The 26,259-nt window shown below is 38.9% G+C and overlaps 2 protein-coding genes across 2 annotated transcripts in view; both read right to left on the bottom strand.

Moving 5' to 3' along the window:
* LOC133531315 (uncharacterized) overlaps nt 1–11,328 on the bottom strand; it is an 87,323-nt gene extending 75,995 nt beyond the window's left edge. Inside the window, exons 1-4 of the mRNA XM_061869450.1 lie at nt 10,546–11,328; nt 8,737–8,853; nt 5,776–5,880; nt 484–574 (exon numbers count right to left, since the gene is read on the bottom strand). Coding sequence (XP_061725434.1) covers nt 484–574; nt 5,776–5,880; nt 8,737–8,754 — 214 coding nt within the window. The 5' untranslated portion in view covers nt 8,755–8,853; nt 10,546–11,328. The remainder of the gene's footprint in view (nt 1–483; nt 575–5,775; nt 5,881–8,736; nt 8,854–10,545) is intronic.
* A 2,097-nt stretch (nt 11,329–13,425) lies between these two features.
* On the bottom strand, nt 13,426–25,619 carry LOC133531590 (uncharacterized). Its single transcript, XM_061869896.1, has 9 exons — nt 25,302–25,619; nt 23,879–24,039; nt 23,382–23,670; nt 22,791–22,885; nt 21,359–21,497; nt 19,393–19,547; nt 16,165–16,341; nt 15,004–15,147; nt 13,426–13,926 (listed from the first exon to the last, which is right to left on the bottom strand). The coding sequence occupies exons 1-9, from the start codon at nt 25,435–25,437 to the stop codon at nt 13,756–13,758; spliced, it is 1,467 nt and encodes a 488-aa protein (XP_061725880.1). The 5' UTR covers nt 25,438–25,619; the 3' UTR covers nt 13,426–13,755.
* Nucleotides 25,620–26,259: the final 640 nt, after the last annotated feature.

The raw sequence follows: 26,259 nt of genomic DNA, 5'->3' as shown, positions 1-26,259 counted from the left end.
ATTTGAGGATATTACCTTAGGAGCTACTAACACATACAGGCTGCTCCACAGTAAAAATTGGTAATTTGTTAATTTCTTCGAAACCGCTACACCGGCTGTTATGATACTTTGTACACTCAAATATCAAATGTTAAACATTTATTCCGCAAATAGGCCACAGGGGCACTTTTACATGTCAATTTTTACAAACAATAAAAATTACAAAAAACAATTACAAATATGGAATCGATGAAATAATAAATACTTTATTAGAGATGTATACTGTCTCTAAATGTCAAATTACACAAAAAAACTATGATAAAAAAATAAAACCAACAAATACTAAAATTCTTTAAAGATGTATAAGTCTCTAAGTGTCAGAGATAAAATATAAAAAAGATATTAAATTATCCTTAGAGATGTAGAGACACTGGTTCTAAATACCCTAACGCATATGTACATTTCGGCTTCGTCCAATGGCTACGGACACACTGTATAACTTACCTAAGAAAATTGTGATTTCTCTGTGCAGTATCCGTACATCTCGGTCCGTTCGGTCGCCACGCGCTCTCAGTTTCTCGACCGAGCGTATTACCTAAAGTATTCAAAATTGTATAATTTGTTTTACACCGTGTTTTTTATTTCCGTTAATTTCAAGGGTGCATCCCTGAGCTTAAATTAAGTAACTTTCTCAAAAACACCGGTATTCTAATTAACTCCATTTCGGAGATAATCAATATTTAATTTTTATCTTATAAAGCCCTTACGAGCGTGTACTTCCTTTAGGGCCTATTTTCATATTGATTAGCGTTTAGTACGAGTTCATACATTTGCTACAAAACGTACATACTATCTCGGACGATCGATGTTCGAAATGACATTGATATCTCACAGTTTTCAATTGTTTGGTTGAGTTAAATGTAAGGCCCGTGTTACAACAACGCTATATGCAACGTTTAATTACTTTTTATAAAAATTAAAATAATAAAAAATACTAAAAAAAACTTTTTTTTTAATTAACTATGCCATTTAGTTTCCTTAAACGTATTTACCGATACCCCGAAGTTAAAGGAATTCAATAAACACACGGTGTATAGTATGTGGGTAATTTTTATTTGATTGTATGAAATATAGATTACAATTTGTAACACAATATGATTGGCTAGGGCTCAAGCTTATTTTACGTCATAATCGCTGATTGTTTTCAATCAAGCGTATCTGCCTACGTCAATTCGATGATAATGCAATGTGTAGTGTATAGACGTTTCGAGCGCTTACGTCATGGTGACGTCACTTACAGTTACAGTCAGTCGATGTTAGACCGCCGAGTAGAGCAATACGATATAATGTATTTCCAACGGTTCGGCAACACAAACATCACGCGGAACGACTGCTCTGTCATAGAGAAATAAGAAGTAATAGAGTGCTCACTCCAAACATCAGTTTTGGTACCAAAATGGTTATTATTTTCGCAGTCGACATCTAGCATCGAGTAGCGGAACTCTCAGTACTGCTACTCGACAATAGATATCGCGGCAAACAAAAAGTCTAATGCTTAACGATTTTCCGCTAATATTATAACCAGAGTAACCGGAACTCTATTTTCAACTCCTACACTTACTCTGGTTATAATATTAGCGGAAAATCGTTGAGCATTAGACTTTTTGTTTGCCGCGATATCTATTGTCGAGTAGCAGTACTGAGAGTTCCGCTACTCGATGCTAGATGTCGACTGCGAAAATATTAAGCATTTTGATACCAAAACTGATGTTTGGAGTGAGCACTCTATTACTTCTTATTTCTCTATGACAGAGCAGTCGTTCCGCGTGATGTTTGTGTTGCCGAACCGTTGGAAATACATTATATCGTATTGCTCTACTCGGCGGTCTAACATCGACTGACTGTAACTGTAAGTGACGTCACCATGACGTAAGCGCTCGAAACGTCTATACACTACACATTGCATTATCATCGAATTGACGTAGGCAGATACGCTTGATTGAAAACAATCAGCGATTATGACGTAAAATAAGCTTGAGCCCTAGCCAATCATATTGTGTTACAAATTGTAATCTATATTTCATACAATCAAATAAAAATTACCCACATACTATACACCGTGTGTTTATTGAATTCCTTTAACTTCGGGGTATCGGTAAATACGTTTAAGGAAACTAAATGGCATAGTTAATTAAAAAAAAAGTTTTTTTTAGTATTTTTTATTATTTTAATTTTTATAAAAAGTAATTAAACGTTGCATATAGCGTTGTTGTAACACGGGCCTTACATTTAACTCAACCAAACAATTGAAAACTGTGAGATATCAATGTCATTTCGAACATCGATCGTCCGAGATAGTATGTACGTTTTGTAGCAAATGTATGAACTCGTACTAAACGCTAATCAATATGAAAATAGGCCCTAAAGGAAGTACACGCTCGTAAGGGCTTTATAAGATAAAAATTAAATATTGATTATCTCCGAAATGGAGTTAATTAGAATACCGGTGTTTTTGAGAAAGTTACTTAATTTAAGCTCAGGGATGCACCCTTGAAATTAACGGAAATAAAAAACACGGTGTAAAACAAATTATACAATTTTGAATACTTTAGGTAATACGCTCGGTCGAGAAACTGAGAGCGCGTGGCGACCGAACGGACCGAGATGTACGGATACTGCACAGAGAAATCACAATTTTCTTAGGTAAGTTATACAGTGTGTCCGTAGCCATTGGACGAAGCCGAAATGTACATATGCGTTAGGGTATTTAGAACCAGTGTCTCTACATCTCTAAGGATAATTTAATATCTTTTTTATATTTTATCTCTGACACTTAGAGACTTATACATCTTTAAAGAATTTTAGTATTTGTTGGTTTTATTTTTTTATCATAGTTTTTTTGTGTAATTTGACATTTAGAGACAGTATACATCTCTAATAAAGTATTTATTATTTCATCGATTCCATATTTGTAATTGTTTTTTGTAATTTTTATTGTTTGTAAAAATTGACATGTAAAAGTGCCCCTGTGGCCTATTTGCGGAATAAATGTTTAACATTTGATATTTGAGTGTACAAAGTATCATAACAGCCGGTGTAGCGGTTTCGAAGAAATTAACAAATTACCAATTTTTACTGTGGAGCAGCCTGTATGTGTTAGTAGCTCCTAAGGTAATATCCTCAAATAATAGTATGGAACCTTCTTCAACCTTTTTGATTATCTTTTTTATTTATGACACTAATAGGGAGCGTGCATGAACTGTAGGAGGCAGCACAGGAGCCGTCAGATTTTTGGCGCGAGGCGTAAATGTGATGTTTATTGTTCCGATGTAGCCCACAAGATGGCAGCACTTACTATGCACAAGAAAACACGTGACGTGTAAATGTACATGTTTATGGTTCCGATTCAGGCCAAAAGATGGCAGACCCTCCAACGCGCACGGTCCCTATAAGCTTCTGACTTTTAAAAATGTCATAATTATAAAATATTTCGAACAAATTGTCAAAACACTGCCAAAGATGGATATCTTGCCGTAGGAAGTAGGAAGGTAGCTTGCTTTCGCTATACCTTGCACATCCATATAAGTATAAATATATAGATCCATATGTATAGCAATTTATGTACCTAAGCTATGCTCCTATGTAAAAGTAAGCAATAAAGATATTGATTGATTGATTGATTGATTGAAAGATTAACACAGTGTGTTTCTTTTTGTTGTCGATTATTGCAAATAACTTTTGTTCGAAAAATTTATATTTTTATCTTTTGTTCTAATTAAAAAAATATTAACGTCAGAGCATTCCTGGGAAGTAACCCTACGTGGGATTTCAGGGTTTGCCCAATGGCTAAGGTCACCCTGTATAGTAGGCACATTTGTGTTATAATCTTTTTTTTTTATGGTAGAGGAGGCAAACGAGCAGACGGATCACCTGATGGTAAGCGATTACCGCCGCCCATGGACACCTGCAACACCAGAGGGGTTGTAATTGCGTTGCCGGCATTTAAGATGGGAGTACGCTCTTTTCTTGAAGGTTTGAAGGTCGTATCGGTCCGGAAATACCGCGGGCGACAGGACACGCACACAGGTCACGGGATATGGCTTACGGGGTTCCTTACCGGGATTCAAACCCGGGACCATCGGCTTCATAGGTAGGGTTACTACCTACTAGGCCGGACCGGTTGTCCTTATTATTAAGATTACTTTTCAGGCAAGCACGGGAACGTGGATATGAACAATAACAGAGATACTTGGGACGACACCGTTGTGGTCGACTTGAAGAAATCCCTCGTTCTGACGTTGCCGCATCAGGGGACTTCGTATAAGGTATACTAAAAATATGGTTTAAACTTGCTAAGGCCATTTATACAACAAAAATTGGCTATTGAATTTGAATTAAATCTTCTCCTTCTTCCTTCCTCCGTCCCACTACGTTGGGCCGGTTCTCCTAATTATTTTGCGCCACGAGATTCTGTCGAGGGTTAACGGGTCGGATTGGGTTGGAATGCCATATTAAATTTAATTTGATTTTGATTAAATTTCATTTAATTTAACAAAGTACTATAAACGAATGAAAATTCACTATATCGTTGCATAATGAATATTATAGTTTTCGAAATCATTGCATAATGATTATTATAGTTGTCTAAATCGTTGCATAATGATTTGAACATTCAACAATAAAAATAATCTCTAATTCCAAAACTTAAAGTAAAAAACAATTAGTTTTTATGTCATGTAATGTTTTTAGGTGGACCTGAAGACGATATTGCTGCTGGCGTTACAGCACGAAGACCCGCGCGCGTTGCTGACGCTACTGGCCATGTTGTGTGCCAATTGTAAGTATTGTATACCAGATGTTTCCTGTAACATGAGCAAATAATTAAACCATATATTGTACTCCTAAAACGATATAACCACGCATCAAAATTCAAAATTCAAAAATTTATTCTGCAAGTAGGCCTCAAGGGCTATTATACAAGTCAATAAAACATTTATAGTAACATCATATAGTGACATGAAAAATACATAACAACATTTATAAATACAACAGCCACCTGGATAAACATTACATTATAATAATCTTAAAATAAATAATTACTACAATACAATACACATCCACAACCCACAAGATGGACAGACGACCTTATTAAGGTCGCCGGAAGACGCTGGATGTGGGTCGCTTCCAACCGGTACATGTGGAGGTCCAATGGGGAGGCCTATGTTCAGCAGTAGACGTCTTATGGCTGAGATGATGATGACAATACAATAGAGATGTATAGTCTCTATGGTTAAAAATACATTAAATCTGGAGATGTAAAAGGTCTCCAATGTCAGAGTACTAATACTAATAAGATTTGGAGGTGTAAAGTCTCTCCAAGTGTCAAAATAAAATTAAGTTGGAAATACATTATATCGTATTGCTCTACTCGGCGGTCTAACATCGACTGACTGTAACTGTAAGTGACGTCACCATGACGTAAGCGCTCGAAACGTCTATACACTACACATTGCATTATCATCGATATGCTATATATATCATCGATGGCTCTGCCTGGCGGTCTAACATCGACTGACAGTGACGTCACAGAGGTAAATACGGTATATTACACAATGCAATCATCAAGTTTATTTAAATTCGTAAGGCATCTAATAGGGATGAATTTCGTTTGTTTGTGAAAGTGAAAAAACTGTAATGTTACTTTATTAGATTTACGAAATATTAGTCAGTCAGAAAGTATTATTTAAAATAGTTGCATGCTGAAGAATTGAAAGAAATTGTTCAAGGTATACTTACATCACGAAAGTCGATGTCCGGACTTTTCTCCCTAGTGAGTAAATGGTCGAATTTTCTTAAAGCCTCTATATGAATCTTCGGTTCAACGTCGCTAGAAAATATTACCTGAAAATCAAAACATAATAGTTTCCTCTACATCTTCTACAACATTGATGAGGCAAGAGATAGTATATATTTTTTTATTGTAAATATATTTATAATATTTATTTATAAAAAAGTAAAAAGCACTGGTGGCCTATCGGTAAGAGCGTGTGAGTTGCAATCCGGAGGTCGCGGGTTCAAACCCCGGCTCGTACCAATGAGTTTTTCGGAACTTATGTACGAAATATCATTTGATATTTGCTTTTCGGTGAAGGAAAACATCGTGAGGAAACCGGACTAATCCCAATAAGGCCTAGTTTACCCTCTGGGTTGGAAGGTCAGATGGCAGACGCTTTCGTAAAAACTACGGAACCCTAACTAGTGTCTATGCCAATTCTTGGGATTAGTTTCCAAGCGGACTCCAAGCTCCCTTCCGTGGCAAAATTTCGGGACAACGCGAGGAATATAATGAGTTTACTTTTTTTATTTAAATAAATAATAATTTGGAGGAAACTATAGAACTATACACAGATCAAGCATCAAACCACGCACCCTCAAGCTAAAGAAATATATTCCTAGGTATCAGAAGTTGATTAAAACGAGGTTTTTTGTGTAATAGTCAGCAAACGAGCGGGCGAGCCGCCTGATGGGAAGCGGTCATCGTCGCCCATGGACATAAGCAATATAACAGGAGTCACTTAAGCGTTGCCGACCCTTGAAAACCCTAAATACCCGCTTCTTGAAGAATCCCATGTCGTAGCACAAAGGAAATACCGCAGGAGGTAACTCGTTCCATATTTTGCACGTTCTTAAGTTGCAGGCTTTTTTACAAGCTTTTATTTACTTTCACCTGACCGTTGTCTGTTCGTAATCAAATCTTGCAAGTGAGATTTGATCCACTTCCCGGTTTCTGATTGAGCTGAAAATTTACATACATATGTAAGTCGGGTGACAATGCAATATTATGGTACCATCGAGCTGATCTGATGGAGACAAGAGGTGGACTTAGGAACTCTGTGATAAAACAACGCAACCTAATTGTGTTTGGGGTTTTTAGAATTGGCTCGATGAGTATTAGTTGCCTGTGGAAAGAAAAGTACAGTCAGCGATAAAAGCTTGTACCAAAAATGAATTTTTTGCCAAAAACTTATTATACCTTTCTTCTTCCTCGCGTTGTCCCAGCATTTTGCCACGGCTCATGGGAGCCTAAGGTCCGCTTGGCAACTAATACCAAGAATTGGCGTTGGCACTAATTTTTACGAAAGCGACTACCAATCTGACTTTTCAACCCAGAAGGTAAACTAGGCCTTGTTGGGATTAGTCCGGTTTCCTCACGATGTTCTCCTTCACCGAAAAGCGACTGGTAAATATCAAATGATATTTCGTACATAAGTTCCGAAAAAATCATTGATACAAGCCGGGGTTTGAACCCGCGACCTCCGGATTGCATGTCGCACGCTCTTACCGCTAGGCCACCAGCGCTTGTGTGTGCAAGCGTTTTATACGTTGTAGTTTATTACATAAATAGTGGCAGAATTCTCATATAGTGGCGTACCACAAAAAAAAAAACGCAACATAACCAAAGTCCAATAAATAAATAAATATTATAGGACATTATTACACAAATTGACTAAGTCCCACAGTAAGCTCAATAAGGCTTGTGTTGTAGGTACCTAGACAACGATATATATAATATATTCTTAAGTATGTTAAGTACTCTACATTGTACTTCAAATTCATTTGTATATGTGACTGTTTGTGTCCTAATAAATTTAAAAAAAAAATAATAATAATAATTATAAATACTTAAATACATAGAAACACCCATGACTCAGAAACGAATATCCATGTTCATCACACAAATATATGCTTGTTAGATTATTATTTATAAATTGTATTATGTATGAAACTGATCTGTTTCTCTTTGACGTCCAATGTTGATAAATATTCACAAGTTTACACAAGTTGTGATTTATGTGGGTACGATACGAAACCACGGTTGATTAGAGAAACATGGATAGTGGTAACTTTGAGACGGTAGTTAACCTACTAATAAGATTCGTAAACTATTTTAAAGTGATTATATTATGTATTAATACTTATTAGTAATTATGTATAACGGAGTTTATTGAAAAGATGTTGTGATCATTTTATTCTGCATTATTCGATAAACAGATAAGGTACATGAGAAGATACGTTTGTGACGTCACTTCTCGTACGACAAATGGCATGATTAACCAGTTGCGAGTGGCTGGTTAGCAGTGGATATAAAAGGGGCCCGGCCCGATTCATTTGATTCATTCTCATTGTGATTCTTCGTTGCGCTGCAGCACTGAGTAATTATTTTAATGTTTATGTACGTACCTGATTAATTTGATGAATTAATTATTAAATAATTAATTCAGCCATATATTGGTGAATTATAAGGTATTAGTTACTGTATTTATTAGTTGTTGATGATAAGGTGAATAAATAGAATTAGTAACTTCAATAAAAAGGTTTAATTTTCAATTATATTTGTTCATTATTTAATTTATCATATTATAATCCAAATAGCATCTAGTGATAGTTTTAGCAGTTTCGAATAATTCTGAATCAAGGTAAATAAATAACTTGATGACAAGTTATGCCAAATTTATACAGTTAACTTAGTGTTATCAAGCAGTATTGTGAATTTAAAGTAATATTGACTATTAATTCTGTTTCAATTGCTTGGTTACATAGCAGCAGGGTTTGCTTTTATCTACTCGGACATCCATTTTAATTTATTATTCTTACATGCTCTTACCAGGATTTGAACCCGGGACCATCAGCTTCATAGGCAGGGTCACTACCCACTAGGCCAGACCGGTCGTCAAATAATGTACAAGCTGTACTCACTTGCAGCGCGGTCAGCATTTCACCAATATCTATGTGAACATCTTCAGGAGACTGCACTAGGGCGAGGCATGCCGCGTGCAGCGTAGCTTCATCCTGACATCTGTGCAGACGTATCGACTGAAAAAAATAGTGACGTTCTGTAAATTGGCAATAGAGGGCGCTTTGAAGACTTGGAGGATTTAACAAATGGAGTCACCTTAGAGCTTACTCCTCTGTCGAACAAGGCTCGGAAACCGGTTAAATTTTCAAACCGTTATCATGTACTTGGCGCAAAACCTTTTTAACCTTTTCAACGCTTTCTCCCTCGCATCAAAATGTGGCATACACGCCAATATGTCAACTATTGAGAAACGAATTTAAACCTTATCTGTCAACAGTAAAATTGCTTTGACAGCGTCTGCCATGACCTCTTTAGTGGTCGTTGGTGTGGTAGGCACGACAGCACACGACCACTTTAGTGGCTCTTGGCGTTCAAAAGGTTAATTACGGTTTCGCTCGAAAAACCGTTATTTTTAAACCGATTTTTATGGTAACAGTTCTTGTCAAATTAACCGGCTTAGATCAATAAAATCCGGTTTCTTCCTATGAGGGTGTCTATATTTTCATAGCACACCACCAGGCCGATTGGCCGTTGCGTCGGTCGTAAACCTGTTTTTTAGTTTACAATAAAGTTCTTACAACGTTCGCGTTCTTGTAAAAGTTCGGAGGAAAATCGAAATAAACCGGTATTTTAAAAGGCCGAGGCACGTCTACACTGGCCGTTTTGTGCGCGAGGAAATCGCCTCGCGCGTATGCTCGCTCTGTGTGGACCCGGCTATTACTTTATAAATATATTACGCAGGCGTGACGCATGTGCGGCCGGAACTAGAGACGCTTGTAGCTCTACATATAGCTCTACACTAACCTCATACAAGTCACAGGCCCCCGTTTGTTTTGTTCTTTTGATAACCTCCTAATATTCAAGGTCCTAGCTTTAGTACTTATTCAGTTCGGAAAAATTAAAATTACTTTCAATTTGAACAAAGTTGCATTTATATTAAATAAATATTATAGGACATTATTACACAAATTGACTAAGTCCCACAGTAAGCTCAATAAGGCTTGTGTTGAGGGTACTTAGAAAACGATATATATAATATATAAATATTTATAAATACTTAAATACATAGAAAACACCCATGACTCAGGAACAAATATCCATGCTCATCACACGAATAAATGCGCTTACCAGGATTTGAACCCGGGACCATCGGCTTCGTAGGCAGGGTCACTACCCATTGGGCCAAACTGGTCGTCAAATGCATTTGTTTTTTTTTCATCAAAGATAATTTGAAATAGAGGTGGATTGTCAAAGAAAACTTTGCAGCCTGTAAATTTACTGTATGGCTGGACCTTAGGAGCATAAAACTTGTGTACCACATTCTTGTATTTTTCAATTTTAATTACTTTATAAAAATCGTCACTGTGAATCGTGATCTTTAGCGGCGTTTAGCGTAGCAGCGTGGTGAACGAGCCCCCGCAATTGCGGGCCGCACGTACGCAGCGGTAACGCATGTACGAGTGGGACCGCCAACTATTACATACACCCTAGATGTTTTCAATAGTGGCTTGTCATGTTAAAACTTGATTGATTGAAAAAAATTAATAGTGAATAAATAAACATAAAAAAAGTACAAATGCTAGTAAAGAGACTCTACATATGGCTCTACGCTCACCTCAGCTGCGGGCCGCACGCACGCAGCGGAACCGCATGTGCGGGCGGAACTAGAGATGCTAGTAGAGAGAATCTACATATGGCTCTACACTCACCTTATACAAGTCACTGGCCCCCGCAAATAAAGCTTTAGCGGCGTTTAGCGTAGCGGCGTGGTGAACGAGCCCCCGCAGTTGCGGGCCGCAAGCACGCAGCGGAATCGCATGTGCGGGCGGAACTAGAGATGCTAGGCGTAGTAGCGAGGATAGCTTTGGGGCAGCTCCTGAGAATAGATATGGATCAGTCAGCGTTTCAGGATTTGAAATGATACAGAAACGCTTAGGCTAGGTCACTATGTATGTACATGCTCATGGCTTCCTAGCTAAGTCAGGAGTGACCCTGCCTACGAAGCTGGAGTTACTAGGTTCAATTACCAATAAAAGTATTTATTTGTGTGTTTATCATGATTATTTTTTGCTGAGTTATTGATAATTTCTATGTATTTTAGTCTTTATACATATCCAACTCCATTTAATATATGTAGTACCTGGGCGACCGAGCTTTGCTCGGTTATAACTATTTATTGTAATATGGTGGTGTATAGGTGATTATCTTAACTACATTTTTTTTACTAAATGAAACTTGTCTAAAACAATAAAAATTAAAAAAATATATATAAACTTGAACATATAAAAAAAAACAAAAGTTAGTCACCGGGCGAGATTCGAACCCGTAAACTTGTTTAGCAGTCCGCGTCTTAACCCGCTGGACCAGACGGACAGTGGCCGGCAATACGAAATTAGCGACCATATTCTGCGCCGAAAGAAAAACGCATGAAAACTCGAATACACGAGTTTTCCCAAACATAAGACTAATCTAGATAGATTGTATACCCCCAAAAACCCCCATATACCAAATTTCAGCGAAATCGTTAGCCGTTTCCGAGATCACAGAAATATATATACATATATATTTATCAGTATTAGTAATAAACCATGATAATCTTATACCTTTGTATACATACATATACAAAGGTATAAGATTATCATGGTTTATTACTCACTATATTGAGTGGCATTAAAGTAAGACACTTCATTCGGTTCTTGTCTGCCTGATTTAATTTCTTGCCTTTTAATTATTTATTTTTTAGTTTAATTATTAATTGTTTTATATTAATTCAAGTCTTGGAGACCTTGTACATCTCTAAGAATAATTTAATGATCGATTTTTTAATTATATTTTATCTCTGACACTTTTACATCTCTAAACCATCTCTTATAGGTAGGCACTCCTTATGAATAATATGTAGTCGCGTTTATGTGGCGCTATGCCGTCTTTAATGTAACTTACAAGCACAAATGTTGTATCTCACATTTTTTTTTATTATATTTATATTAATACAACCCGGCAGCTTGAACATGTCATGCTCGCTTAAAAGTCTTTACTTACGGTGGCGTCGTTGATCGGGTCGCCACTTTCCCGAATGAAGGTTGAGGGAGGCGATGGCTGAGATACACGTCATACTCGTGAACGGGTGCTGTTTGTGGAGACCGGTCTGTTTAAGCTTACACGGGGTACAGGTTATGTTAAAGTATGTAACTTTACTTTTGAGTGACATTAACGTGAGACACTTCATTCGGTTCTTGTCTGTTTTAATTTTTTTGTCTTTTAATTATTTATATAAGAATTCAAGCCTTGGCGACCCTCTACATCTCTAAGGATAATTTAATATATATTTTTATATTTTATCTCTGACACTTAGAGACTTATACATCTCTAAAGAATTTTAGTATTTTATGGTTTTATTTTTTTATCATAGTTTTTTTTGTGTAATTTGACATTTAGAGACAGTATACATCTCTAATAAAGTATTTATTATTTCATCGATTCGATATTTGTAATTGTTTTTTTTTAATTTATTGTTTGTAAAAATGGACATGTAAAAGTGCCCCTGTGGCCTATTTGCTGAATAAATGTTTGATATTTGATATAAAGAATTTGAGTATTTGTTGGTTGTATTTTTTTTATCATACTTTTTTGTGTAATTCGTCATTTCAAGACTGTATACATCTCTAATAAGTATCTAATATTTCATTGATTCCATATTTGTAATTGTATTTTGTTATTTTTATTGTATGTAAAAAATGACATGTAAAAGTGCCCCTGTGGCCTATTTGCTGAATAAATGTTTGATGTTTAAGGGGCTCCCCGCGGTTTTCGTCGATTTTTGGCGAGTTTTGAGTCGTTTCTCCTTCATTTGCACTACAGATAAAATTATAAGACAAACGGCTATCGGTTCTTTAATCTTTTATCTCCATTTTTGTCTAACGGATTTGGAAAGAAACTAATACTTATTTTTTTATGATTTTTATAAACATTGTCTAAACAAACACTATTTTCGTTACTAGACTGCTATGAAGGATCTTACATATTTGAGATCTACATATTTGGGTTCGTCTTTGACGTCTCTAAAAATTTGACAGAGAGTTTAATTTTAAAATAATTAACAAAAAAGTTATGGCCAGAAAACCAGTTTTTTGGCCTAAAATTCTTCACCTTTGATGCCAAATATATCGAAGATAATGAACTTTGAAGTAAATATGGGATACCATATTGCTTACCGCCGTTGCTGTTAATATGATAAGCTACTAAAAACATTAGAAAACTAAGGGATTCAGATCGAAGGTCATTGGCGTTAGGGACCCCCTTAATACAAGCCCTGTCAAGATTAACATAATATACACTACAACGTATACGATGGAGTTAGAGTCAGACCAAGATAAGTTTGCAGCGATTTTGATAGCTCGTGGTGCAAGTGTCAAGTAAACGTTTGACGACCGGTCTGGCCTCGTGACCCTGCCTACGAAGCCGATGGTGCCGGGTTCAAATCCTGGTAAGGGCATGTATTCGTGTGATGAGCATGGATATTTGTTCCTGAGTCATGGGTGTTTTCTATGTATTTAAGTATTTATAAATATTAAAGTATTTATATGACGACCGGTTTGGCCTAGTGGGTAGTGACCCTGCCTACAAAGCTGATGGTCCCGGGTTCAAATCCTGGTAAGGGCATTTATTCGTGTGATGAGCATGGATATTTGTTCCTGAGTCATGGGTGTTTTCTATGTATTTAAGTATTTATAAATATTTATATATTAAATATATCGTTGTCTAAGTACCCTCAACACAAGCCTTATTGAGCTTACTGTGGGACTTAGTCAATTTGTGTAATAATGTACTATAATATTTATTTATTTATTTAAACGTAAAATTTTGACATTTAAAATAACACTTGCACTGTCTTGGAACGGCCTCTATAGACGACTGGTTTATACCTGAATTTCGTGTTCATGTATGGTCTGTAAGGCTGCTGCCAGACAGTCGGCGAGGGCCCGCACGGCGGCCGCCGCGCCCGTGACGTCATCGTCTTCTAGAAGATCGCGCCACGCGCGCGCAGCAGCGTCCTCGCAGGACTGAGATATCAGGAACTGTATGGTTGCCTGCAACAACCATTTTACAGTAAAACGTGAAAGTAATATAAATGTTAAGGTAATTTATCGGTTCAACTCAAGTTTAAATTTGGATTAAGATTATTTTCGTTGTCTTGTTTCTGAGCACTCTGTCACGCTATTATTATTTATACTACGTCGGTGGCAAACAAGCATACGGCCTGCCTGATGGTAAGCAGTCTCCGTAGCCTATGTACACCTGCAACTCCAGAGGAGTTACATGCGCGTTGCCAACCCTAACCCCCTCCCGCCCCTCGTTGAGCTCTGGCAACCTTACTCACCGGCAGGAACACAACACTATGAGTAGGGTCAAGTGTTATTTGGCTGCGGTTTTCTGTAAGGTGGAGGTACTTCCCCAGTTGGGCTCTGCTCTAGATCTGGAATGACATCCGCTGTGCTGTGCCCTACCACACAAGGCGAGATGACATTCACATTGCCCATACCTCTCTTTTGGACGTAGTTTAAGCACATACCTGTCTATCATGTAATAAATAAGAAGCGCTGGTGGCCTAGCGGTAAGAGCGTGCGACTTGCAATTCGGAGGTCGCGGGTTCAAACCCCGGCTCGTACCAATAAGTTTTTCGGAACTTATGTACGAAATATCATTTGATATTTACCAGTCGCTTTTCGGTGAAGGAAAACATCGTGAGGAAACCGGACTAATCCCAACAAGGCCTAGTTTGCCCTCTGGGTTGGAAGGCGACCGCCATCTGAGTCGCTTTCGTAAAAACTAAAAAAACTAGTGCCTACGCCAAATCTTGGGTTTAGTTGTCAAGCGGACCCCAAGCTATCATGAGCCGTGGCAAAATGCCGGGACAACGCGAGGAAGAAGAGATGTAATAAATAAGAATAATTGAGTGCTATTGTATGTCTGTCTACCTGTAGATTATAATTCTCATGGGACAAATAAACCTTAAATTTCATCCCATACAAAAAGTACTACTCCGTCACACTGGGGACAAGAAAAGAGACAACGATAGTGGCATCTTGAGCGTTGCGAGGGTTTCAAGGCACGAGGGTTAAACTTTGCCGAGGATTAAATAACTATTTCCGTGTTCTGACACTTACTCTCTTCAGCTCTGGTGGTGATTTCGAAATGCCATTGACAACGATTTTCTTGCGTACGGCTTGCGGCAAATTATCGTAAAACAAGATGGCGGCCTGTAGTAGTCGCTCGCTGTTCGGTAGGCTGTATTCTACGCACCATAATACCTAAAACAAAAAACGAATGCTTAAACTTTGACGAACTGTCTGGCCTAGTGGCTAAGAAGCCGATGGTCCTGGATTCGAATCCTGGTAAGGGTATTTATTTGCGTGATGAGCACGGATATTTGTTCCTGAGTCATGGATGTTTTCTATGTATTTAAGTATTGTGTGAAAATCTTAATGCGGTTCACAGAATACATCTACTTACCAAGTTTCAATAGTATAGTTCTTATAGTTTCGGAAAAAAGTGGCTGTGACATACGGACGGACGGACAGACAGACATGACGAAGACATAAGGGTTCCGCTTTTTGCCATTTGGCTACGGAACCCTAAAAATACACAGGAAATGAAATGCAGTCAAAGGCTAGGCAACAACAGGCGGTCTTATCACTAAGAAGCGATGTCTTCCAGACAACCTTTGGGTAGCAGGAAACTAAGAACATTCGTATCACACTTGCGAATTTGTTTCAACCTAAATAATGATTTGTCGCGGTAAAACTACATTTTTTTTGCGGTCTGTACAATAACTGTAAATGGCGTCCTCTCATACTTTGTACGTATACCATACAAGGTGCCCTCGAGAGATTTTAACCACGCATTTCTGAGGCCAAAAGAAGAAAAAATAATGAGTTTGGTTCAATTAAAAAAAATTGATTTTTTTTTCGATTTTTTGTATGTATTTGTGCATAAAATGTTAACGTTATTTGTAAAACTGTAACTAAAAAAGAATTTTAACTTCTTTTTGTAAAACCTATTTCTTGCAAAGTGTTACTTGTCATGTTTTTGACATCTATCAACAAAGATATTTTTGACTAGGTCCCATAGTGGCAACATCGTCATCAAAAAGGCGTTTTGCACTAAGTAACAATAAAAATACGTTTTTTTAAGTGGCTTTAACTCTGAAATTAGGCGAAATTTAATAGACATTTTAGTCTTTAAATATGATCAGGTATATACTGTCAAAATCTCTCGCAATGCTCACCGTGTATTATTTAGTTAATCCTCTTCTAATAGTTACTCACAAGTTCGGCATCAGCATGTGACACCTTCCCCCTCAGCTCATACTCGAGTGTATGTACGTCTGCGAACTGCGACAGATCTCCGAAACTGTTGGTCGCGGCCAGTATGCGCAGCGCGGTCGTCTTCACTTGGTAGGACGGCGACTGGGTGTGGGGGAGGACCTCGGTTGTTAATAAGTTCTGTAATATTGAAAAAGTACTAAGTAGGTTAGTGTTAAGTAGGCTAGACTGCAGAGCCTAGAACACCGTAGAAAGGTAGCCTGTTTATCGGTATTATACAGGATACATTTTGGGGAGTGTGCGATGGGATTACATAATCTTATCCCCCCATCTCCGACCTGCCACCGTGGGACTAGACGCGGACTTGCGTTTCACCCTTACGTCGTTACTTTACCACTGATTCGCACTAAACGCTACGCATCCAGCTTTATCATGCGTACGGCTAAGGAGTGGAATTCACTTCCTGCAAATCTATTCCCAGTCCACTATAACTTGTACCTTTTTAAATCGAGAGTGAATAGACATCTTTTAGGTAAGCATGTTCCATCCTAGACTGCATCGGCACTTTCCATCAGGTGAGATTGTGGTCAAATGCTTACCTTTTCGTAATAAAAAAAAAAGTTTTACTTAGTATAAATATTCACAAAGGAGTCATAAAGATACGTAATATTAAAGTACATATGGTATGGTGCTACTTACACTAGTGCGATAATTAGAATATTACAATAAAATAACTACTAAATACTCTTTATTCCACACCTCAAGAAAAAACATGTCATCTCGCTTTGTGTGGTAGTGCACAGCACAGCGGATGTCATTCCAGATCTAGAGCAGAGCCCAACTGGGGAAGTACCTCCACCTTACAGAAAACCGCAGCCAAATAACACTAGACCCTACTCATAGTGTTGTGTTCCTGCCGGTGAGTAAGGTTGCCAGAGCTCAACGAGGGTGGGAGGGGGTTAGGGTCGGCAACGCGCATGTTATTCCTCTGGAGTTGCAGGCGTACATAGGCTACGGATACTGCTTACCATCAGGCAGGCCGTATGCTTGTTTGCCACCGACGTAGTATAAAAAAAAAAAAAAAAAAACAATGCAGAGAGAAAACAGCATCAGAAGTAAAGGTAAACAACAGGTAAATTACGTAACTATGTCGAAAATTTAAAGACACATTTGTGCTGTGAAGCGGTGGTGGCCGAGTGGATATGACGTCCGACTTTCAATCCGGAGGTCGCGGGTTCAAATCCTGGCTCGTACCAATGAGTTTTTCGGAACTTATGTACGAAATATCATTTGATATTTACCACTAGCTTTTCGGTGAAGGAAAACATCGTGAGGAAACCTGCATACATTTGCGAAGAAATTCAAAGGTGTATGTGAAGTCCCCAACCCGCATTGGGCTAGCGTGGGGACTATAGCCCGAGCCCTCTCGCACATGAGAGGAGGCCTGTGCCCAGCAGTGGGACGTATATAGGCTGAATTATTATTATAATTATATTTGTACTGTAAAACATTTTACAGTACATATGGTGCTACTTTACCGCACTAGTGCGAAAATTAGCATATTACGTTACTGTGTCGAACATTTGAAGGGTCATATGTACTGTAAAACGTTGTACGATATATGTGCGAATAGGTAATTCGCAACTCGTGTCGATTTAAAACACTGTCCTATGTTCTATTTCATCACACTTGCTAGGCGATGCGGTTCGTAAATCCTTAGTTTCGACCTAACTAGGGCTGAAATTTACGTATGAAATTAGGCAAAAGTTTTATTAGTTCCCTTTTTTCCTCAAAAGTATGATGAAAAACATTGTGTGCCACGGGCCGTGCAGGAATTACGAGTTACACATACCGAGCTGCTTCGCGCGGCAATTCCCTTGCGAGGCTGCTCGCTCTATGTGTACGAGTATCGTCTTGTCCACATACTGGTGCACACTGAGCAACACGCTGTGGGGCGCCGCCCCCTCCCGTCCGCCGAGGGGGCGGCGCCCCACAGCTTCGAGCGCAGCGCACGGTCTGTTGAGACACGCTCGCGCAATATAGATGCGTGCACGGCCAGGATATTGTCACATGCTTACAGTTAATGACTCACCACTAGCGCTGTATTATCCACAAACTTCATCACTGCGTATACACTGAGCAACGTTGCCGAGAGGGCGGCGCCCCACAGCTTCGAGCGCAGCGCACGGTTTGTTGAGACACGCTCGCGCAATATAGATGCGTGCTCGGCCAGAATATTGTCACATGCTTACAGTTAATGACTCACCACTAGCGCTGTATTATCCACAAACTTCATCACTGCGTATAGTTTAGTTTAGTTTATTTACTAACCATAATGTAACATATCATTACATGGTAAGTCTGTATTTCACAATATTCTACGCTAACACACACAACACTATTTACACACACTACATTACTTTATTTATTATACACTGAGCAACGTCGCCGAGGGGGCGGCGCCCCACAGCTTCGAGCACAGCGCACGGTTTGTTGAGACACGCTCGCGCAATATAGATGCGTGCTCGGCCAGAATATTGTCACATGCTTACAGTTAATGACTCACCACTAGCGCTGTATTATCCACAAACTTCATCACTGCGTATACACTGAGCAACGTTGCCGAGAGGGCGGCGCCCCACAGCTTCGAGCGCAGCGCACGGTTTGTTGAGACACGCTCGCGCAATATAGATGCGTGCTCGGCCAGAATATTGTCACATGCTTACAGTTAATGACTCACCACTAGCGCTGTATTATCCACAAACTTCATCACTGCGTATACACTGAGCAACGTTGCCGAGAGGGCGGCGCCCCACAGCTTCGAGCGCAGCGCACGGTTTGTTGAGACACGCTCGCGCAATATAGATGCGTGCTCGGCCAGAATATTGTCACATGCTTACAGTTAATGACTCACCACTAGCGCTGTATTATCCACAAACTTCATCACTGCGTATAGTTTAGTTTAGTTTATTTACTAACCATAATGTAACATATCATTACAAGGTAAGTCAGTATTTCACAATATTTTACGCTAACACACACAACACTATTTACACACACTACATTACTTTATTTATTATACACTGAGCAACGTCGCCGAGGGGGCGGCGCCCCACAGCTTCGAGCGCAGTGCACGGTCTGTTGAAACACGCTCGCGGATCTAAGATACATGTTCGGCCAGAATAGTGTAACAAGCTGAAATAAACCACTGTATTGCATAGATAAACTTACCAAAAATGCCGTTTTGTTCTCAAACTGTGCCGCTGCGTACACACCGAGCAACGTTGCCGAGGGGGCGGCGCCCCACAACTTTGAGCGCAGCGCACGGTCTATGGAGACACGTTCGCGGAACAACGATGCATGTTCGGCTAAGATACTGTAACATGCTGAAAATAGATTATATATCAGGACATGAACAAATGACAGTTATTAGACTTATTAGCAATGTATAGTATATGTTAGATTCCTATGGGTAAAATCAATAATTATACAGCAGTCGAAGTTAAGTCATATAATTACATGGAAAATACTTTGACCCATGATATAAAACTTAGTTAACCTTTTGAACGCCACGCCTATCGTACGCGGCGCGTCGTCGTGAACCGTATTAAAAATACACCCTCTATACGATGTTACATATGATTTCTACAAAAGAGATTTTACAGAAAAAAAATATTTTAATCGTCTCTTTTGTGGCAAGGCTCGAAAACCGGTTAACTTTCCAAACCGTTATCACGTACTTGGCGCAAAACCTTTTAATTTCGGTTTCGCTCGAAAACCCGTTACTTTTAAACTGGTTTTTAAGTGAACATTTCTTGTCAAATTAACCGATTTAGAGCAATAAAATATGGTTTATTCCTATGTCGGTGTTTATATTTACGTGGCACACCACTAGGCCGGCGGGCAGTTTCGTCGCTCGTCAAATAAACCGGTTTTTTATGTTAAAATTAAGTTCTCAAAACGTTCGCGTTCTTATAAAAGTTCAGAGGAAAACCGAACTAAACCCATTTTTACCGGTTCCGAAGCCTTGCTAGCAGCTTATTCTCTCAATTTCTTTTTCGATATATACTTTGGCGAGGTTATCGTAGAAGTGGTTTATATCCTAAATAGCATAATGACAGTTCTATTTGTCAATTTACTTCCCGAGCCTGCTTTTGCTCCAATCTACTCCAAAAATGACAGATCGAACTGTACAATACATATGGTGCTACTTTCCCGCACGCGTGCGGGAATGAGCAGTTTCCGTGAATATGTCGAAACTTTAATGAGCCATATGTGCTGTAAAACGTTGTACGATACACGTGCGAATAAGTAATTCGCTACTCGTGTCGATTTAAATAGTATCTAGGACATGAAAACAAAACACTCAGAAACTATCCTACATCATTTCAAAAATAAATAAATAAATATCTGGGGACAATTTTACACACATCGACCTTGCCCCAAAATAAGCAAAGCTTGTACTATAGATAAATACATGGATATACACAGAAAACACACATGACTCAGGTCCAAATATCAGTGTTCATCGCACAAATAAATGGCCTTACCGTGATTCGAACCCGGGACCATCGGCTTCACAGGCTGGGTCACTACCCACTAGGCCAGAACGGTCGTATCGTGGACTGTACATTCAGAGTACAATTAGTGCCTGTGTTTTCTATGTATTTAAGTATGTATATATTATATTTATTACAACACATGCCTTATAGGGACCATGCGCGTTGGAGGGTCTGCCATCTTGTGGCCTGAATACGAAACATACACATGCACATTGACACTTCACGCCAAAGCAAGAGCTGCCATCTACCGTTCTCATACATTTTCTTGTGCATAGTAGGTTCTGCCATCTAGTAGGCTACATTGGAAGCATAAACTTCACGTTTACACCTCGCGCGAAAAATCTGACGTCTTCTGAGCTGCCCCCTTCAGTTTATACACGCTTCCTATAGGGACCGTGCGCGTTGGAGGGTCTGCCATCTTGTGGCTTGAATCAGAACAATAAACATGTACATTTACACGTCACGTGTTTTCTTGTGCATAGTAGGTTCTGCCATCTTGTGGGCTACATCGGAACAATAAACATCACATTTACGCCTCGCGCCAAAAATCTGACGGCTCCTGTGCTGCCTCCTACAGTTCAAGCACGCTCCCTATAGAGCTAGCTGTGGGGCTTAGTCAAAAAAAATGTGCATACCGGTCTGGCAGCCAGTCTTGTCGATGTACACTTTGGCGAGGTTGTCGTAGAACTGCTTGAGTTCGGCGCAGGGTAACTCGTCGCCGAAATGCTTGAACAGACTGCACACGCCTTCTAGTGCTGCTTTAATAACCGTATCCTGAAATTAAAGCAATACAATTGCTTTAAAACTATTAAGTTAAAGATGAATATGTCTAAGACTAAGATAAATATAAATAAATAATAAATCTAAGTCCCACAGTAAGCTCAATAAGGCTTGTGTTGAGGGTACTTAGACAACGATATATATAATATATAAATATTTATAAATACTTAAATACATAGAAAACACCCATGACTCAGGAACAAATATCCATGCTCATCACACGAATAAATGCCCTTACCAGGATTTGAACCCGGGACCATCAGCTTCATAGGCAGGGTCACTACCCACTAGGCCAAACCGGTCGTCAAAGTCGGTCGTAAGATTATGACGAACATCCCCGGTAAATCGATTCCAATCATAAAGGTTGGGATCGAAATACTAGAGGTGGTCGAGCAGTACTTGTATCTTGGACATATTCTATCATTTGATAAAACACACCAGCAGAAGATGTCCGGGAAAATTCAGCTGGTTTGGGCGGCATTTAATAAATTAGCGGACATCCTGAGACCTGCTAACATTCCACAATGCCTGAAAACTCGCCTCTTCAATGAATGTGTCCTGCCCACCATGACCTACGGTGCCGAGACATGGACGCTCACCAAGGAGGCTGTGCATAAAATCCGTGTAGCACAGAGAGCCATGGAGCGCGCCATGCTCGGTATCAAGCTTCCAGATCGAGTAAGGAATGTCGAGATCCGTCGTCTGGTGACAGACGGACGGACGGACGGACGGACAAACGGACAGAGGAGTTTCAGTAATAGGGTCCCGTTTGACCCTTTGGGTACGGAACCCTAAAAACCACTTACGCACAAAAATGCATTCAAATAAATGCCGTAAATGAAGTAACACGGCACCAAATATCAAATCGATCGGACATAAGGAAGTTAGTCAGATCCCCTCATCAACTAGAAAAGAGCTGATGATCTTCAAACGGCTGAACAGATTTTCATGAAACATGGCTAAGAACCCTCGGGAAAAAATTATCTATGACACAAAAAAAAATCTAAACGAAAATCGGTTCATCCGTTTGGAAGCTACGATACTACTGACAGATACAAGTGCGAAAAATAGGAAATTTGCAACGAGTAGCTATAAATTAAAATACGACCGACGGGAGTGTTTTAAATCGACACTAGTTGCGAATTACCTATTCGCACATGTATTGTACAACGTTTTACAGTACATATGGCCCTTTAAATTTTCGACATAGTTACATTTGCTAATTATCGGACTAGTGCGGTAATGTAGCATCATATGTACTGTAATATTTATTTATTTATCACTTACCGTGTTCTTATTACTGTCCAGCATGTTGAGATAACCACGCCAGATGCGAGTCAGTTCATCGCAGACCTCGGCCGGGTGGTGCTCGCACAGCGCGCCTAATAGCAAAAACATTCCTTCTAGAGTCATACCAAGTAGTGATTTTTGCAGCCCAGATGGTGCAAGTGTTATTTCAAACGTCAAACTTCGTGAGAGTCAGAATGGCGGGTGTACCTAAATAAAAATAAATGAAAAGCATACCATATTTTTGTACCTAATTTGTACTATTTAGTACCTCCTTTAAAAAAAATTGTACCTCACGGTACTTAAAAGTTGTCACCAAAAAACAGTACACCCGCCATCCTGACAGTCAGAATAGCGGGTGTACTTTATTACGCTATGTTCCCGTGGTTATTGATAAATTCTATAAAAGCCAAATTTTTGTACCTCTTTAGGCGTAAAAAGCCTGTGTTGAGACGTCCCGCTCTTCCACAACAAATCAATCAACCAATCATCTAATTATCAAGATAACTATCATTTATAATTATCCTTTCGAACCCTGGGCGTCTGAATGTCTTATTATATCTGAGGACATCAGTGTGGCTTGTAACTTACCAACTAGCAGTGCTATAGGTGCACGGCACTGTGTAGCTTCTTCCAGGGCTTGCACGTGTCTTGCGAAGTCTCTGGTAGCGACCGAATGTCTTATTATCTCTGAGGACATCAGTGTGGCTTGTAACTCACCAACTAGCAGTGCTATAGGTGCACGGCACTGTGTAGCTTCTTCCAGGGCTTGCACGTGTCTTGCGAAGTCTCTGGTAGCGGCGACCGAATGCTTAGAAACCTCGGCAAGGCACGCTAGAGCGTGCTTGCGAAGCTCGGGGTCGTAGGTTAGAAGGCAGATCTGAAAAGAAGTAGTTATTAGGTAGGGTATGTATATATTTAAACAAATATGTATAAGTCCGGCTCCTTAGGCTCAACTATGGTCCCATCTGGCAGGAAGCATGAAACTTGGCATGCATATAGCTTTTAGATTTATAAGAATAAATAGAAGTAGAAACACGCCGCAGCAGTAATGACTGTAATCAAAGGTAAGATATAACTGCTCTTACGTCAACAATCTGCTCATAATATTTATGAGACACTCCAGCCACGCGCGCCAACAGTTTCAGCGCGTCGGCGACAGCTTTGCGCCACACCTCGTCTCCACGCTTCTGGGACACAGTCGCCAAGAGCTCGACAGGGGAGTGAAGCAGTGTTTCCACTAGCCATTCTAGATAAGAAAAAAATAAAGTCTTTTATTTCTTAATTTAACAAAGAAGTTTTACATATGTACTTGTACAGTCAGCTGCAAAAATATGTATCAAGAGAATCGTCTCATAAATATGGTACTATGCTCTTATTACACTGGAATACGAAGCTATGGGACATATTTTTGAGTAAGTTTTGTACACCCATATTATTACACTTGATTGTACTAATGACAATTTTAAATAGAGGTGGATTGTCAAAGTAAATTTTGTAGCCAGAGTAAATTTACTGCCATCTTTCGACACATGATTACAACTTTTAGAACGCCATTTGACTTTGATCCTGATTCTTTCACTGATATGTGTTACATTTCTTTTCAAAATATAACTTTTTATTGTTACCTCATACAATATTATTATAATACTTCTTTGAACAAAATAAGGTTTATTTAAAGTTGGCGTTGCTTGCAAAGAGAATATAACTCCTTAGTGAAAAATCCTCATTGTTCAGTTGAAGTTAAACCTTATGTCAATGCTATAAAGACAACGGCAAAGCTTTTGTTGCTGCATCTGTACGAAAATGTATCTTAACCTACATGTATACCCCACTTACGCATTCAATCATTGACATATATCTAAGTAAGTAAGTAATTTATTTGCATAAAATAGTGTACAGTAAGATGGTCAATAGGCAGGTACAATTTGGTTCAACTATTTTGCCTTAAGAAGGCGTGCAAATATTAATAGCTATCTAAAGACAGGCCTTACGGGCATTAAGAATAGTGCTAGTTCAGAGGTGTCACTCATGAATTCGAGCCATTTGTGCAGTCGAACGCAACTAGTTGTGATCAATCATGATGCAAACTCATCAACCAATCAAGTTGTGGCATTAGACTGCATGATTGGCTCGAATTTGTGTGCAGGACACCGCAGTACTGGCCCCATTGTTATTGGGCAAGGCCCGTCCTTAGATATATGTCAATGCATTCAATGAAATGTACTGAATTACAGAAAAGAACAATAAAATTTTCAGTCTTTTTATTATGTAATATAATTCCCGTTTCAATTACCCCACATTTTATGACTATTTTGCGTATTAAAATGCGTATTGATTAATAGAATAGTATGAACTTTTAAACGCGATAGTACCAAATAGGGCCAAAAACCATGATCTCCTTTGTAGTATCGCTGACAGACGCTTCTACTTGGTAAAAATTAGTTTTAAAATAGGTCCCCTTAAGGAGCCAGAAAATCTCGAATATGTATAAAATCTACGCTCATTTACCTGTTTCAAAAGGGGCGAGTTGAGTTGTCGCGGTACTCAATAAAGCGGCTGCCAATTCCAATGTTTTCTCGAACGTACGGTAACACTGCTCCGGTGGACGGTCGAAATTCTCTATAATAGCTTCCCACTGCTCCATTTCTTGATTTCAAACAATAAATATCTAAATATGTTCCTGCTCGGTAAGAGAAAAACCATAACAAACAAGAATGAACAAGTATGAAAGGTACCGGCAAACTTGGGAAAATGACAATTAAAATCAACTGACATTGACAGTTGTAGTGCTTGACTCAATCGATAAATATATATAATAAATTAAATAGAAATATTTATATGTTTTTCTTCTCTCCCATTTCCTTCATGTTGGCACCACTAGCGTTCTGTCATCCGCTTCCCGCTTATTTGCTAACGATTCTATATATCATGTGTTCGTTTGTGATGTTCATAACAATTATTTGTTTTTCAGGTTTTCCCTACCACATCCTCCCACAAGTTCAAAATATTATACCGAACATTCTCCTCACGTGTGAAAGTCAACACCGACATTGGCGAATTCACCCTGTGCAAATTGGCAGGGAGTAAAAGCCAGAAGGGAAAAAAAATCTATAATTGCCTAAAATCACCTACTAATTTTATTCCAACACGATTCGAATAGAAACTTTGTAAGTAATATCTGTTATAATTATTTTCTAACTACTAATGAATTGGATTAAAAACTGTGAAATAATAATATCTGACCTCTGACAGTTTTCAATATACTGCCCTCTATTACTAAGTAGTGTAACTTAATTCAGGTAGACAAGTGCGCCATCGGTTGGTTAAAAGGCGTACTAAGGCAAAAATGTTTCTACCTAGGATAGTAGTTCGTTTTTATTTTAGCTAGTAGATTGCGCTTCAAAAAATCCAGCCAGGAAATCAGGAGGACATTCTAATACTTAAAAATGTTTTGTTTTTTTTTTTT

This window comes from Cydia pomonella, chromosome 25, assembly GCF_033807575.1.
Source record: "Cydia pomonella isolate Wapato2018A chromosome 25, ilCydPomo1, whole genome shotgun sequence".
NCBI classification, from domain to species: Eukaryota; Metazoa; Arthropoda; class Insecta; order Lepidoptera; family Tortricidae; genus Cydia; species Cydia pomonella.
This window is presented reverse-complemented; position numbering and strand designations above follow the sequence as displayed.